Consider the following 14,549-nt stretch of genomic DNA (forward strand, 5'->3'; position numbering starts at 1 on the left):
TATAGGAAGCTCCTGCATGAAGGAGAGATTTCACACTGGATTACTGCACAGATCTGGAAAAAATATATACACAATGTGCACCAATATTCAAGAAGGAATAGAAATGCCTTTTGTAGTTCGGCAATATTTGCTTTTTCCAGAGCTCTGCTTTAGCCAACCCCCCCATGAAAGGAACATTAAGGCTCATTCAGATGGGCACTGGCACCCATCCTGCATGCATAACCCACTCTTTTCTGTACCCCAAGCTGCTTGCAGACAGCCTATATAAATGGATACAGACACAGAGACTGCACGGACACAGCCACATGTTAAAATCTTACAGAAGTGTCGGGGTCATAGACCTAAAAGCACACGGTCTGTGTTCCGATGCTTGAACCCGCTCCTGCACACATACCTGTTACATTTTGACATTCAGCTGTGTCTGTGCAGCCGCTGGTGGATGCAGATGGAATCATTAAGGGCTCATGCATGCATGACAGGCAGTGCCGGGACAAGGTCATCTAGAGCCCAGGGTGAACATGCCAAACTGTGCCCTCCTCCCAAAGATGTATGAGCATTATATGTCAGCTAAACCCCCCCCCCCCCCCCCCGGAAAAAAAAGACATTGAGCACTAATCTGCATGGTTAGCCCCCCAAGCATAAATTCCCCCTCTTCCAGTATAATTCCGCCCCCCTGCTAAAACCACCCATCCCAGCACAAATCTTTGCCCAAACCCCAACACAAATCCTCTACTCCTCAAATCTTCCCTCCGGGTACACATCCTCCCCCCCCCCCACTCCAAATCCCCCTTCCCCCCTCCTAGCAGATGCCCCCCCCCCCCCAAATTTCCCCTTAAAGTTCAAATACCCCCCAAATCATCCTTACTAGCACAAATCCACCCCCCACCCAAAAAAAAAAAAAAAATTCCCCTCCTACCATATTACCTCTTCAGCACAGCGCTCCCCCCCCCCCCCCAACTCCCATCATACCACAGTGCCCAGGGCAGGTGCCCCTCCTGTCCATCCTGGCCCAGGTGACAGATGCCAGTGCCCATCTGAATAAGCACTAACAGTTCAACTCACAAGGACAGGTGCTTGTAATGTGTAATATCACTTCTAAAGGAAAAGTGAGCTCCAGCGTCTGGCTGTGTTTGAACCTGTAGCCAGGTTCATTTAAAAAGCTTCTCCCAGTGGACATCTATGCTTGAGATAGAGCTGAAGTAAGGCGATGAAGCATAAGAAGAACGCATTTTGTACCAAATGCATGTAATGCCTAACAGGGTGCACTTCCAAGAAAACATATACTTTAATTCTTTGTACTTTCCAGCAAGTTCCAGCAAGTCCAATAAGCCAATTACTGATCTCAGTCAGGAACTTTAAGATTGTAAAAACTGTTTTTTTTTTAAACAACATGTCATACTTACTAGGGATCGACCGATATCGTTTTTTTAATGCCGATACCAATATTTTGGTCATCGAATATCAGTATCAGCTGATATTTTCGGACATTTAAAAAAAAAAAAAATTTTCTACAGGTACTGTTGTGGAGGGATCTGGGGGTCTAAAAGACCCAAAACCCCTCCTCTGCACTTAAAAGCATTCAAAACTGTTTTGAATGCCATCATTTTTTTTTATTTGTCGCCGAGTACTCGGAAGTAATGTCATGGTTTTTTTACATGGAGACCCGATCAGAGCCGAATGCGGCTTTGATCGAGTCTTTGGCGGCCATGCAGGCTGGTTGACCCGGGTCTCCCGGTGGGACATGAGACCCAGGCGAGCCGCGGAAGGCAGCGGGGGAGGGGGCATCCCCTCCGACTCCTTGTAATGACAGCCGAGTGGCTTCTCAGCCGCATCGGTTGTCATTACAACGCCAGTACCGGGGTGATACCTCTAGCTGCAGGCATCACTCCGGTACAAGCACTTTCCGGAAATAAATCGGCAATATCGGTAACCTCCGGGGACGATTCCGATTTATATTGGGAAAAGTGGATATCGGCCCCCGATTTATCGGTGTTGCCGATAATCGGTCGATCCCTAATACTTACCCTGCTGTGTGTAATGGTTTTGAACAGAGCAGCCCAGATTCTCTCTCTTCTTGGACCTCCTGCTGTCCTGGCTCCTCCTCACTGTCGAGCACCCCCAGAGCGTACTTGTTTCCTATCCTGCTCGGTGTAGCCACACCTTCTGCATGCAGCCCTGCCCCCGCTCTCTCCTCACTGGCTGTGACTGACAGCAGCAGGAGCTCATGCACATCAGTGGATCGAGATTGGGGGGGGGGGGGTTGCTGGGGCAAGGAGGGTGGAGTCACATGTATAAGGTTTTTTTTTAACCTTAATGCAGGGGTCTCCAAACTTTCTAAACAAAGAGCCAAGTTTACAGTCTTTCAAACTTTAGGAAGGCCAGACTGTGGCCCATTGGGTTTAGAAAATGTCCTGGCATCAGTGTGAGTAAACCATGCTCCATCATTGGTATTTGAGGGGGGGGGGGGGAGTAATAGTGCCTCATCATTGGTGTCAGTGGAAGAAATAGTGCTCCATCATTGGTATTTGGGGGGCGTAATTGTGTTCCATCATTTGGAGAAATAGTGCCCTATCATTGGCAGGAATAGTATCCCATTATTGGTGTCCATGGGAAGAATAGTATCCCATCATTGGTGTCAGTGGGAGGACTAGTGTGCCACCGTTGGTATAAGTAGGAGAAATAGTGCCCCATATGTGTCTGTGGGAGGAATAGTACCTAGTTTGTTGGTGTCAGTAGGAGGAATAGTGCCCCATCAATAGTATCAGTGATAGGTATAGTGCGCCACCATTGGTGTCAATGGAAGTAATATTCCCAAATCGTTGGTGTCAGTGGGAGAAATAGTGCCCCATCATTGGTATCAGTGGGAAGAATAGTGCTCCATCATTGGTATCAGTGAGCAGTATAGTGCCCCATCATTGGTATCAGTAGGAGAAATATTCCCCCATCGTTGGTGTCAGTGAGAGGAAAAAGTGCCCAGTTGTCCAAGTCAGTGTCAGGAACTATGCCCCACTAATGCCAACAGTGGGGGGAATAATTCCCCAGGGGCTGGCTAAAAGCAAGCAAAGGGCCACATCCAGCCCCTGAGCCACAGTTTTGAGACCACTGCCTTAATGCAACCACTTTAATGACAAGCTGCTGCCACCATAAGGATTATGTTTGCCCTGACAAAGCCGAATAGCAGTGTCACATTACCCCACTGGATTGTTCATAGCACAGATGGTTGAGAAAATAGGCTGTAAAGGAATGACACTGATAATGGACTTTTAAGAGAGAAGAGATTCTATTTACTGCAACAAAATCTTATAATAGCAGTATACAAGAGACAAAATAACCCTGTGAGATATTCATACCCGCCAGTGCCCAAAACAGAAGCATCAATTTCTGGTGCAGCTAACCTTTACCTCTCAATGTCCTCAGTCTGACTTCTAATAGTGCATTAATATCACATTTTAATTGTTGTAGACCAATTTTGTTGTGATCCAATCAGTCTGTATAGAAGGGAACCACAAAAGTGAGGTGGGGAGTATGAGATCACCACCCCGCCTCGCCCAATCAGAGAATGCTTTGTATTCATTCAGAAAATGCAAAGCATTCTCTGAATGGAGCCCATGTTGATCGGCCGAACAGATTACCGTATGATCAATCCAAAAGCGATTTTTATCATCCATTTATCTAATTGTGTGTTTACGCAGCATTTAGAATACAGGACGGCTGTGATGGACCTGGAAGCAAGTGAAGATCAATGAAGAATCGCTGTCTTCTTCGGTCATTTCCATCTTCCAGGGGCATCGATCAGGTATAGTATAAACAAAGTTACATTGGTTCAAGCAGGATCAATGTACCTATGTATACAATATTTTATACATGGAATTCATCTTTACCTGCATCGTACTGCTACAATTGTCATATAAGCATTGCTCTTTGTTTGGCCCAACCAAATAATTCGGCATACATTCCCAAAATATAAACTATGCGTTGGGCCTGGCTGTAGCAATAACGGAATTTTTGTAAAATCTTACCAGTAAAATTCCTTTCTCTGAGTCCTCCGACAGTCGCCGCCTCTTCATATTCGTCACATATGGGGTATTAGACTTTGCTCCGAAGGAGTAGCTAGGCAACAGAATATGTTAACATTAAAGCTTTTAACATATCCCACCCTCAAGGGGTGGTCCCCTCAGTCAATACCCTCCTACTTCCTGCAACCATATCTCAGTTTTAGTGGAATAGCAGTAGAGTATACAACCAAACCCCAAAAGAGGGGCGGGGGCGGCGACTGTCGGAGGACTCAGAGAAAGGAATTTTACAGGTAAGATTTTACAAAAATTCCGTTTTCTCTTACGTCCTCCAACAGTCGCCGCCTCTTCATATTCGTCACATATGGGGACGTCCCAAAGCAGTGCAAACATGAGGGGTGGGAAACGCATCCGCGCCGAAAAGGCAACGCAGTCTCCGCATCAAAGGAAGGAACCTTACCAAAGGAAGGAAACCAGCTGGGCAACAGAAAAAAACAAGTGCTCAACAGGAGCAACAACCCAGGAAAAGACAAAAAACCAGGGGATACAAAACTTATCCCAACAGCCAGAGGTCCCCAACAAGGGACCCTAGGGAATTGCCGCACTAAGAACCTTGCGGCCAAAGGAAGCATCCGCCGATGCCTGAACATCTACTTTGTAGAATTTTGTGAACGTGTGTACGGTCGACCAGGTCGCCGCCTTACACACCTGGGCTACAGAAGCCCCATGACGACAGGCCCAAGACGTACTCAAAGATCTAGTAGAGTGCGCCTTCACAGGCACAGGGGGAACCTTCCCCTGCAAAGCATAGGCCTGTTCAATGGTCTGCCTGATCCATTTGGCGATGGTAGAGGCCGAAGCCGCCATGCCCTTCCGAGGACCCTCTGGAAGAACAAACAAGGAGTCCGTCTTTCGAAAAGACTCAGTCGATTTAAGGTAAACCCTTATCGCCCGAACAACATCCAGAGAATGCAATCTCACCTCCTTTGGATGTTTAGGCTTCGCGCACAGCGAAGGTAAGACAATATCCTCATTAAGATGGAATTCCGAAACTCGTTTCGGAAGAAAAGAAGGATTAGGTCGCAAGACCACCTTATCCAAATGAACAACCAGGTACGGAGACTTGCAGGACAAAGCTGCCAGCTCCGACACTCTGCGAGCCGAAGTGATCGCCACCAAAAAGGCAACCTTTTTGGACAACATAGACAACGAGATCTCCCTGATCTGTTCAAAAGGAGCACGTTGCAACACAGACAGAACGAGATTCAAGTCCCAAGGGGGCAAAGGATCCCTCCTAGGAGGAACCAGATGCCGCACACCCTGAACAAAAGTGCCAACCAAGGAGTTGGAAGCCACGGGACGTTGAAACAGAACGGCCAGCGCAGACACCTGACCCTTGATCGTAGCCAGCGCCAAACGCTGATCAACACCCGTTTGAAGGAAAGACAGTACACGGGAAACCGAGTACGTGCGAGGTGAAAACCCCCTGGACTCACACCAGGCAAAATAGGCCTTCCAAGTACGGTAATAAACCTTCCCCGAGGAAGACTTCCTCGCGTTGATCAAAGTATGAACGACCTCTGGAGAGAGACCCCTCTCCTTCAGGACCTCGGTCTCAACAGCCAGGCCGTCAAAGCCAGCGACTGTAAAGCAGGATGGTATATCGGTCCTTGAGACAGTAGATCGTCTCGAAGAGGCAGACGCCACGGGGCGTCGACCGCCAGATTCACGAGGTCTGCGTACCAGGACCGGCGAGGCCAGTCCGGTGCCACAAGAATCACCGTGCTGCGTTCCGAGTGTAACCTGCGAAGGAACCTGGACAGCAACTGAATCGGTGGAAACGCGTACATCAGCCTGTACTGATGCCACGGGGCCACTAACGCGTCCGACGCGTCTGCCCGAGGGTCGCGCGTCCTTGCCACGAACCTTTTCATCTTGTTGTTGAGACGAGACGCGAACAGGTCCACATCTGGAAGACCCCACTTCGCGCACAACATCTGGAAGACAGCCGGGTGGAGAGACCATTCCCCCTGATCCAGGGTCTGGCGACTCAGATAGTGCGCCTGCCAGTTCTCCACCCCCGGAATGTGAACCGCCGTTATCGCCGGGACATGAGTCTCGGCCCAAGACAGAATGTCGGCCACTTCTCGAGCCGCTCGGGCACTCCTGGTGCCCCCTTGGTGGTTGATGTAGGCCACCGCCGTGGCATTGTCCGTCTGCACCCGAACCGGGCAGCCCTGCAGCCGGTCCGTCCAGCGATGAAGACAGAGACTTATCGCACGCAATTCCAGAATGTTGATCGGAAGGGAAGACATCCCCTCCGACCAAGTTCCCTGGGCGGATAGAACGCCCAGAACACCACCCCAGCCCGACAGGCTGGCATCCGTGGTGATCACCATCCATGAGACAGGACGAAACGACTTGCCCCCGGACACCATCGGGGACTGGAGCCACCACAGAAGGTTTCTCCTGGTGCGATGACTCAACGAGATTTGAAGATCCAGAGATTGAGGTCGCCCGTCCCACCTGGACAGGATCTCCGCTTGGAGACCCCGCGTGTGAAACTGGGCGAAGGGAATCGCCTCGAAGGCCGAGACCATCAATCCCAGACATCTCATGCACGTCCGCAGAGACGAGTGCGGAACGTCCCTGAGGGACCTGACTTCCTCCTGAAGAGTTCTGAGTTTGTCTTCCGGCAGGAAGACCTTCGCCTGCACCGAGTCCAGAATCATTCCCAGGTAGGGAAGACGAACCGACGGACTCAGTGTCGACTTTGGAAAATTTATCGTCCAACCAAACTCCTGCAGAGTTTGCATCGTGACAGACAGGTCCTTCTCCAGACCCTGGCTGGTCGCAGACCGAACCAGAATGTCGTCCAGATACCCCAGGACAGAAATGCCCTGGGCCCTCAATAATGCCAGAACCGGTGCAAGCACCTTGGTGAAGACCCGCGGAGCCGAGGCGAGACCAAAAGGCAACGCCACGAACTGGTAGTGATCCTCCGCAACGGCAAATCGAAGGAACCTCTGGTGACCCTCGAAAATGGGGATGTGAAGATACGCATCCCCATTTTCCCCATCCCCAAATCGATGGAGGCCATGAATTCCCCCGGAACCAGGGCAGCCACCACCGACCGCAGGGATTCCATGCGGAACTTGCGAACCCGCACAGAGCGGTTCAGAGCCTTCAAGTCCAGAATTGGACGAACCTTGCCCTCCTTTCTGGGCACGGTGAACAGATTGGAATAAAACCCCCGAAATCTGTCCCGATGAGGCACCGGAACCACCACTCCCTGAGCCCTCAGGTCCCGCACCGCCAGGTGCAGGTCCCGCAAACGCTCTGGAGACAGTTGAAGATTTGAGGGAAAAAATCTGCTCTCCGGCCGAGAGAGAAACTCGATCTTGTAACCAGATCGAACGATCTCCTGAACCCATCTGTCCCGCACACGGGCCAACCAGGGTTGAAGAAAACCAAGCAAGCGTCCCCCCACCCCAAAACTGGGTGAGGGCGCCCCTTCAGGCCGAACTGTTATGGGCTGCAGATCCGGATTGGCCGGACTTCTGTTTTCCAGACCAGGGCTTCTTCTGAGAGCCTTGACCTTTGAACGGCTTGCCCTTGTAGTGCGGCCGAAAGGCACGAAAGGACCCCTGAGGGGGCCGAAAATTAGCATGCTTCTTCCCAGAAGCCCCCTTAGCCTTGGGGAAATGGGGCAAGAGAGTGCTCTTACCCCCGGTGATCCCCTTAATCAACACATCCAAGGACTCCCCAAAAAGGCGAGACCCATCATAAGGCAGATTGGCTAAGGTCTTACGTGAAGATTGGTCCACCGACCAACATTTTAACCAAACCAGGCGGCGAGACAACACCGCCACGCTGTGCACACGTGCAGCCAATGGAACCAGGTCCAGGTCCGCATCACACAGATACATGACACCCTGGTGGATTTGATCCACCATATCCAGGGTCGCCGGCGAGGCCGAGTCGGCCACTAGGACGCGCCTAAGCATCTGCGTCCAACTTGTGATCGCCTGGGCCGCCATGAGAGAAGCAAACAGAGCTTTAAGCATAGAACCCGTAACAGAATAAGTATGACGGGCAAGAGACTCCAATCTCCTATCCGTGGCATCACGGAACACAGGGGAATCCTCTGCAGGAATCGCAGTGGCCTTGTTTAAAACCGCAATTGCGTGATCCACTGGGGGAGGCACACACCACCTTTCATCAGTGGAAGGCGAGAAAGGATAACGCAGCTTGAACCTACTTGGTACAGCAAAAGGTTTGCGCAGATTGCGCCATTGTTCCTTAACAGCGCGCTGAAAATCATCATTGCAGGGAAAAACCTGCGGCGTCCTGCGCTTTCTCTGCGTCCCATAGGCCGCCAAGGCAGCGGGGGGACACACTTCATCCTGCAAACGCAGTGTTTGCTTTATGGAAGCAATCAATTCATCCATGATTGCAAGCTCTTCAGGCGAGCCAGGGGGAGAATTATCAACCCCCTCAACTTCAGCCTCCACCTCGGACCCCACTAGATCTAGGGAGGAGCGGGACCCCGATAAGGAGGCCCCCGCCATAACAACCCCATCACCTTCACCCTCAGAATCAGAGGAAAGAGCAATTCTGGGTCTTTTAGTAGATTGAGCAGCCACCAGCATCTGCACCTGAGCAGCAAGGCCAGCCACAATAGTGGCTAAATCCCCCCCTGGGGGGGAAACAGCGGTCCCCTGGCTTTCCACCAAGGCGGTAGGAAATTTGCCCTCCTGAGAATCCATTGCCCCTGTAATGCCAGACAATAAAGGGTTAACTGCCCCTTTAAGCAAGCGCGGCAAGCGCAGCCCACCGCACCACACTCAAGCACAATGAGACCCCCACAGGGAATATGCAAACTGAACACAGGCAATGGATAGCAAGAACAGAAGGATAAAACCTGAGGAGACCCTCGCCGCTGCTGCTGCCTCGATCGGTGTTCCTGGAAAGAGGAAGTGATGCTGCCAGGGCGCTCTATGAAAGCCTATGGAGGCTACAAGAAAATGGCCGCCATGCATGTAAAACATGCGGCCGGAGCGAGTGTAGGCAAAATGGCGCCAAACCGCCGCTCCACAGTGCAGTACTGCACACGTGACATCCCTGTACAGGAATACATGTCAGATCGCCGCAGCGATCGCTGTATATGCCCAAACATGCCAAAAAAACATGCCCCACAGCACACAGCTTCTCACACTGACCAGACTGACACACACAGTGTCACACAGCTCCCCCCCCCTTGCAGCCCACAGCATGCAGCCGAGAGATAGGGAGACAAGCAGTGTGAATAGAGGCAGGTTACACAGTCCCAGACTGACACCCCCCCAGACAGACAGGTCCCCACATAGATACACTTACCTCTCAATGGCGTGGGGGACCCGCACAGGCGAACAAGCCGCTGCACATGAGGCAGGGAGAGTCACAATTCAAGACGCACAAAATGGGGGTTAAGAAACCGCACAGCGTCCAGTGAGGTAGCCACCTCACCAATCATCCCTGCACCGAACAGGGATGGGTCGTTCACTGTGCCAGGAGCGTTACCTGGCTGAACGCTCGATGGCAGGCTGGGAAGCCACTGACCCACGACCTGCGACCAGGGGGATCAGCCCGAGACCCAGCCCGCATGATCCTCTTCATCAGAAGAACTAACTAACGCTGACAAAAATAACAGCTAAGTAAAGGTAGAGAGAAAACTCAAACAAAATTATAAAAAGAAAGAGTCTGGGGCAGAAAGCCCCAGCACAGAAAAAGCCAGCCACTCCTGACAAGCTAGACATTAAAACTGAGATATGGTTGCAGGAAGTAGGAGGGTATTGACTGAGGGGACCACCCCTTGAGGGTGGGATATGTTAAAAGCTTTAATGTTAACATATTCTTTTGCCTAGCTACTCCTTCGGAGCAAAGTCTAATACCCCATATGTGACGAATATGAAGAGGCGGCGACTGTCGGAGGACGTAAGAGAAAAGTGTATTTATTTGGGATTTATACTCACTGTTTTCACAGTGCTCTCCATCATAGCCAGGATGACATTTGCAGACATACTGTGCAAAGGTATCGCCTCTCTGAGTGGACAGTACTCGACATTCTCCATCGTTGTGGCAAGGGTTTGGTTGACAGGGACCTATAAATATAAAAATAATAAGCTAAAAAATACAATTAAAAAAAAAAAAAAACAGCTAAGAAGTAAAACATCTCATTCAATAAAACAGAGTAGAGGTGCCTTTCAAAGCATGGGATACTTACATTGCGGAGAATTCATACTACAGGCGGTCCCCGGGTTACAAAATAGGTTCTGTAGGTTTGTTCTTAAAAAGGAAGTAAACCCGTTTAAAAAAATGTGAAAAAAAAAAACCTGTAAAAGACAAAGGCATAATGAGCTAGTATACATTGCATACTAGCTCATTATGAAGTACTTACCTAAAAACGAAGCCCCCTCAGTGCCGACAGGACGGCCGACATGTCCAGCCGTCCTGCTTCCTGGATCTCGTCCTCCGGCCATCTGATTGGCCGAGGGCGCGATTACATCACTCCCGCACATGCGCGCGGGAGCCATCGTTCACGGCACTGGGATCTGAAGGAACGGCGCGGGTGGGCGTTCCTTCTGAAAGCATGCGCCAATGACGTCATCGGCTGCATGCACTGTAAATATCTCCTAAACGGTGCAAGTTTAGGAGATATTTATTGTACCTATAGGTAAGCCTTAAAGCGGTAGTATCCCGCTTTTTGACACTTTTACCTACAGGTAAGACTATAATAAGGCTTACCTGTAGGTACAATTAATATCTCCTAAACCTGCACGGTTTAGGAGATATTTGCAGTGCATGCAGCCGCTCACGCGAGCGGCGCATGCGCTCTGAAGGTCCGTGGGGACCTTCAGTTTTGCTTGCCGGGAGCTTACCGGAAAAAGTGACGTCATTGCGGCTCCGGCCAATCACAGCGCCGGAGCCGCCTGAACCCGGAAGAGACGCCGAGGGATCATGGCACCCGCAGCGATGTCCGGGGGTCCGTGTCGGGGCTTCGTTCTAAGGTAATACATAATGAGCTAGTATGCGATGCATAGAGGCTGTGGAGGGATGACGCGCGCGCACCGGAAGTGACGGCGGGGCCGGTGCAGTGCATCGTGGGACCGAAGAAGAAGGAAGAGGACGCAGAAGAGGATCGCGCTGGCTTCAAGCTGCCCACACCTGAGATGGCAGCTCTGGACAATACTTTTTCAAGGTAAGTATTTCTCCTAAAAGGTAAGTGCGACCCAGGACAGATCAGAGGCTAGCCATTGTGGAATGTATTAGCCCTGACTGTCCCGGGGGTATTTTTATTAAAAAAAGTATAACCAGGGTGGAACTCCGCTTTAAAGGCCAGGGACTCCTCAACTGGAATCATGGTTGCTTAGTTTAACCTAGAAACCCGAGAGTCCACCACTGGTGGAACAGTCCACTTTTTAAGCAGGTTATTGGTACTCATGGGTTACGGTACGGTACTCACGGTATTAGTGCAACCCTAGCGTAAAACAAAAACGTATCACATTATTTGATTTTCTAAGGCTTAGGCCTGGTTCACTCTAGTGCGACTTCTGAAGTGACTTGAGTCGCACAGATAACAGTTCATATTCCCATCGCCCACATTCCTGGAATGAGGACTCAAAAGTACCGGGTGCTGCAGCAACCACCAGCTGGATACTGGAGGATACACCACAGAATGTATATATTCACCAGGGCACCAAGGATCTTCAATTGTGTCCAAACTGTTTTTATTGAAGGAAGATCACATCACAAACTGTGTAGTGCAGCATTTCGGAGCCAGGCAGGACCCCTTCGTCAGATGATGATAAAGGGGGTCACATGCCAGACAAAGGGGTCACACGTAGCTCCGAAACATTGCTACACTGTTTGTGATGTGATTTTCCTTCAATAAAAACCATTTGGATACAATTGAGGATCCTTGTGTGCTGGTGAATATTTACATTGAGTCGCACAAAAGCGCATGACATTGGAAATCTCATTGTTTTCAATGATACCCATTTTAATCAATGAAACTCAGAACTGTGAGATTTTGGAAAAGGTTCCTGCATTACTTTGGTGAGATTAAAGTGTGACGCGGCCCTATAGAATATGCAAAGTCGCACTGTAAATCAGAGTCGCATCGCAGTGATGTGAACCAAACCTAAATTTCAGGAAACTCCCAAACTACTTTCAGATTCTCAAAAGAACTGCTTTTTTTTTTCCTCCTTTTTCTTTCCTACCCTAGAATATAGAGTAAAGATTTTTGATATTGTGATTTCTAATTTTTCTTTTCTTATGTTTGTATGACTTGTTTGCAATAAAAAAAAAATTAATAAAAAGATATTAAAAAAAAAAAAAAAAAAAAACTGCAAAAAAGTATGCACTCCATAGAGGGGGGACAGAAGTGCTGAGTGTCACTGGGACAGGAAGTCAGAATAAATCCCCCCAACAGAGGCAAACCGAGTGATACAAACCTGACGGCAAATCTAAGCCCTTCCCTGCAAAAAGGTATTTAAAGATTAGCACATTCCATTGTAATAACGCCACTGAAAGGGATTCCAAGATCTAGCTGCACATGCACAGGGCGGCTGTGATCACCGTATTAATCTCTGAGCTGTCTTAGTAAATATTAAACAGCTCATTAGCGGCATTACATGCAGAGAGATCGCTGCTAAGCAGCAACATGGGAGGCATTCACACTGAAAGTGGAAAAAGAAAATCTGCCATGAAAGAAATAATCTGCCTGCCACTGAAGGCTTTTCACTGAAAAAATGTCAGCTGTCTGGAGCTCAATCCATCTCTTCACCTGCTGCATGCTTGTTGTGGATCAGTGACTCAAACTATTCAAGTCAATGGATCAGAATGACAGCACTTTAAAGTGGTTGTAAACCTCAAACATGAAATAGGAATAAAGCACATCCCTCTATAGTGTGTACTTGTCTCAATCAAGGGCACTAAGTGTAATTTCTGTCTGCTGCTTCATTCCTCTGCTATCAGCATCAATCACTTCTGACAAGTTTTCCTGACACCTAGAGAAAAATGGTGACGGGGAGGGAGCTCCAGCACACAGCCTGTGATGGACAGCCTAAGCTCTGTTTGTGTGCTGTGGGGGTGTGTCCCTTTCCTCCAATCAGTTCTCAGAGCTCTCCTCACTGAGCTTTGCAGGGTGTAATTTCAGCACCCCACCCTCTTTTTTTCTGACACATTAAAGAAGTTGTATGCATTAAGAAAAAAAAGCCTTCTGCCTGAAGCAGCCTCCCCCAGCACCCCCTAAGACTTACCTGAGCCCCCCTCTCTATCCAGCGATGTCTACGAGTCCCTCGGCTGTCCAGGACTTTCCCTCCTGGTTGGCTGAGAAACAGCAGCAGCACCATTAGCTCCCACAGCTGTAAGTTAATTATTTAATCAGGGGAAAGTGGGGCAGGGCCGAACCGCAACTCCGTGTCTGAATGGACACACGGGAACTGCAACTCGGCTCGGATGCCCCCATAGAAAGCTGCATGTTGTGGGGGCACTCAACAGAAGGGAGGGGCCAGGAGCAGCGAAGAGTGACCCAATCAGAGGAGGATCCGGGCTGCTCTGTGCAAATCCACTGTACAGAGCAGGTAAGTAGAATGTTTGTTATTTAATAAAAAAACACACACAAGACTTAACAATCACTTTAAGCCAAGCTTTATAAATTCTGGACTTTGACGAGAAGAGTAGACTGCAGATAAACAGGTACAACCTATGTAAGAGGATTGGTTTAAAATCTGCTAAGTTGTTAACACTTCTGTCTAGCAGCACTAGGGTCGCCGGTTCGAATCCCAACCATGACACTACCTTCCTGGAGTTTGCATGTTCTCCCTGTACCTGTGTAGGTTTCCTCTGGGTACTCCGGTTTCCTCCCACACTTCAAAGACATGCTGGTAGGTTAATTGGCTCCTGTCTTAATTGGCCCTAGCATGTATATGTATAAATGTGAGTAAGGGCCCTTATATATTATAAACTCCTTGAGGGCAGGGGATGATGTGAATGTACAATATAAATGTAAAGCGCTGTGTAAATTGATGGCGCTATACATGTACCTGAAATAAATATACAATAAATCTCTGTGTATTACCTGAGGCCAGTCACTTCACTGGATATATGGAAGGGTTTACAACCACTTTAAGGCTCCGTTCACATGTAGGCGTTTTGGGGCGTTTTTGGGGAGTTTTTCTGCTCTAGGATCAGCTCTCAAAACGCCCAACAAGACAAATCCTATTCATTTCAATGGCCCCTGTTCACATCTGAGCGTTTTGACGCTGTGAGCAAAACGCCCAACGCTCAAAAAAGTACATGAGCTTCTTTTTGGGCAGATTACAGGCGTTTTCCATTGGTCTCTATTCAATCTAAAAACGCCTGCACAAAAAACGCCTGTAAAAACGCCTGTAAATCACGGTAAAAACGCTACGCTCAGGTGTGAACGTAGCCTAAAAATGATATAAACCCATGTTTAAATAAAAAAAACAAAAAAAAAAAAAAAAACAAAGG

At 49.1% G+C, this 14,549-nt stretch overlaps 1 protein-coding gene across 2 annotated transcripts in view; it reads right to left on the reverse strand.

Moving 5' to 3' along the window:
* MFGE8 (milk fat globule EGF and factor V/VIII domain containing) overlaps nt 1-14,549 on the reverse strand; it is a 184,425-nt gene that overhangs the window by 95,332 nt on the left and 74,544 nt on the right. For both annotated transcript variants that reach the window (XM_082254014.1, XM_082254013.1), the window contains exon 3: nt 10,028-10,156. In XM_082254014.1, coding sequence (XP_082110140.1) covers nt 10,028-10,156 — 129 coding nt within the window. The remainder of the gene's footprint in view (nt 1-10,027; nt 10,157-14,549) is intronic.

This window comes from Pelophylax lessonae, assembly GCF_965119305.1.
Source record: "Pelophylax lessonae genome assembly, chromosome: 4".
Lineage (NCBI taxonomy): Eukaryota > Metazoa > Chordata > Amphibia > Anura > Ranidae > Pelophylax > Pelophylax lessonae.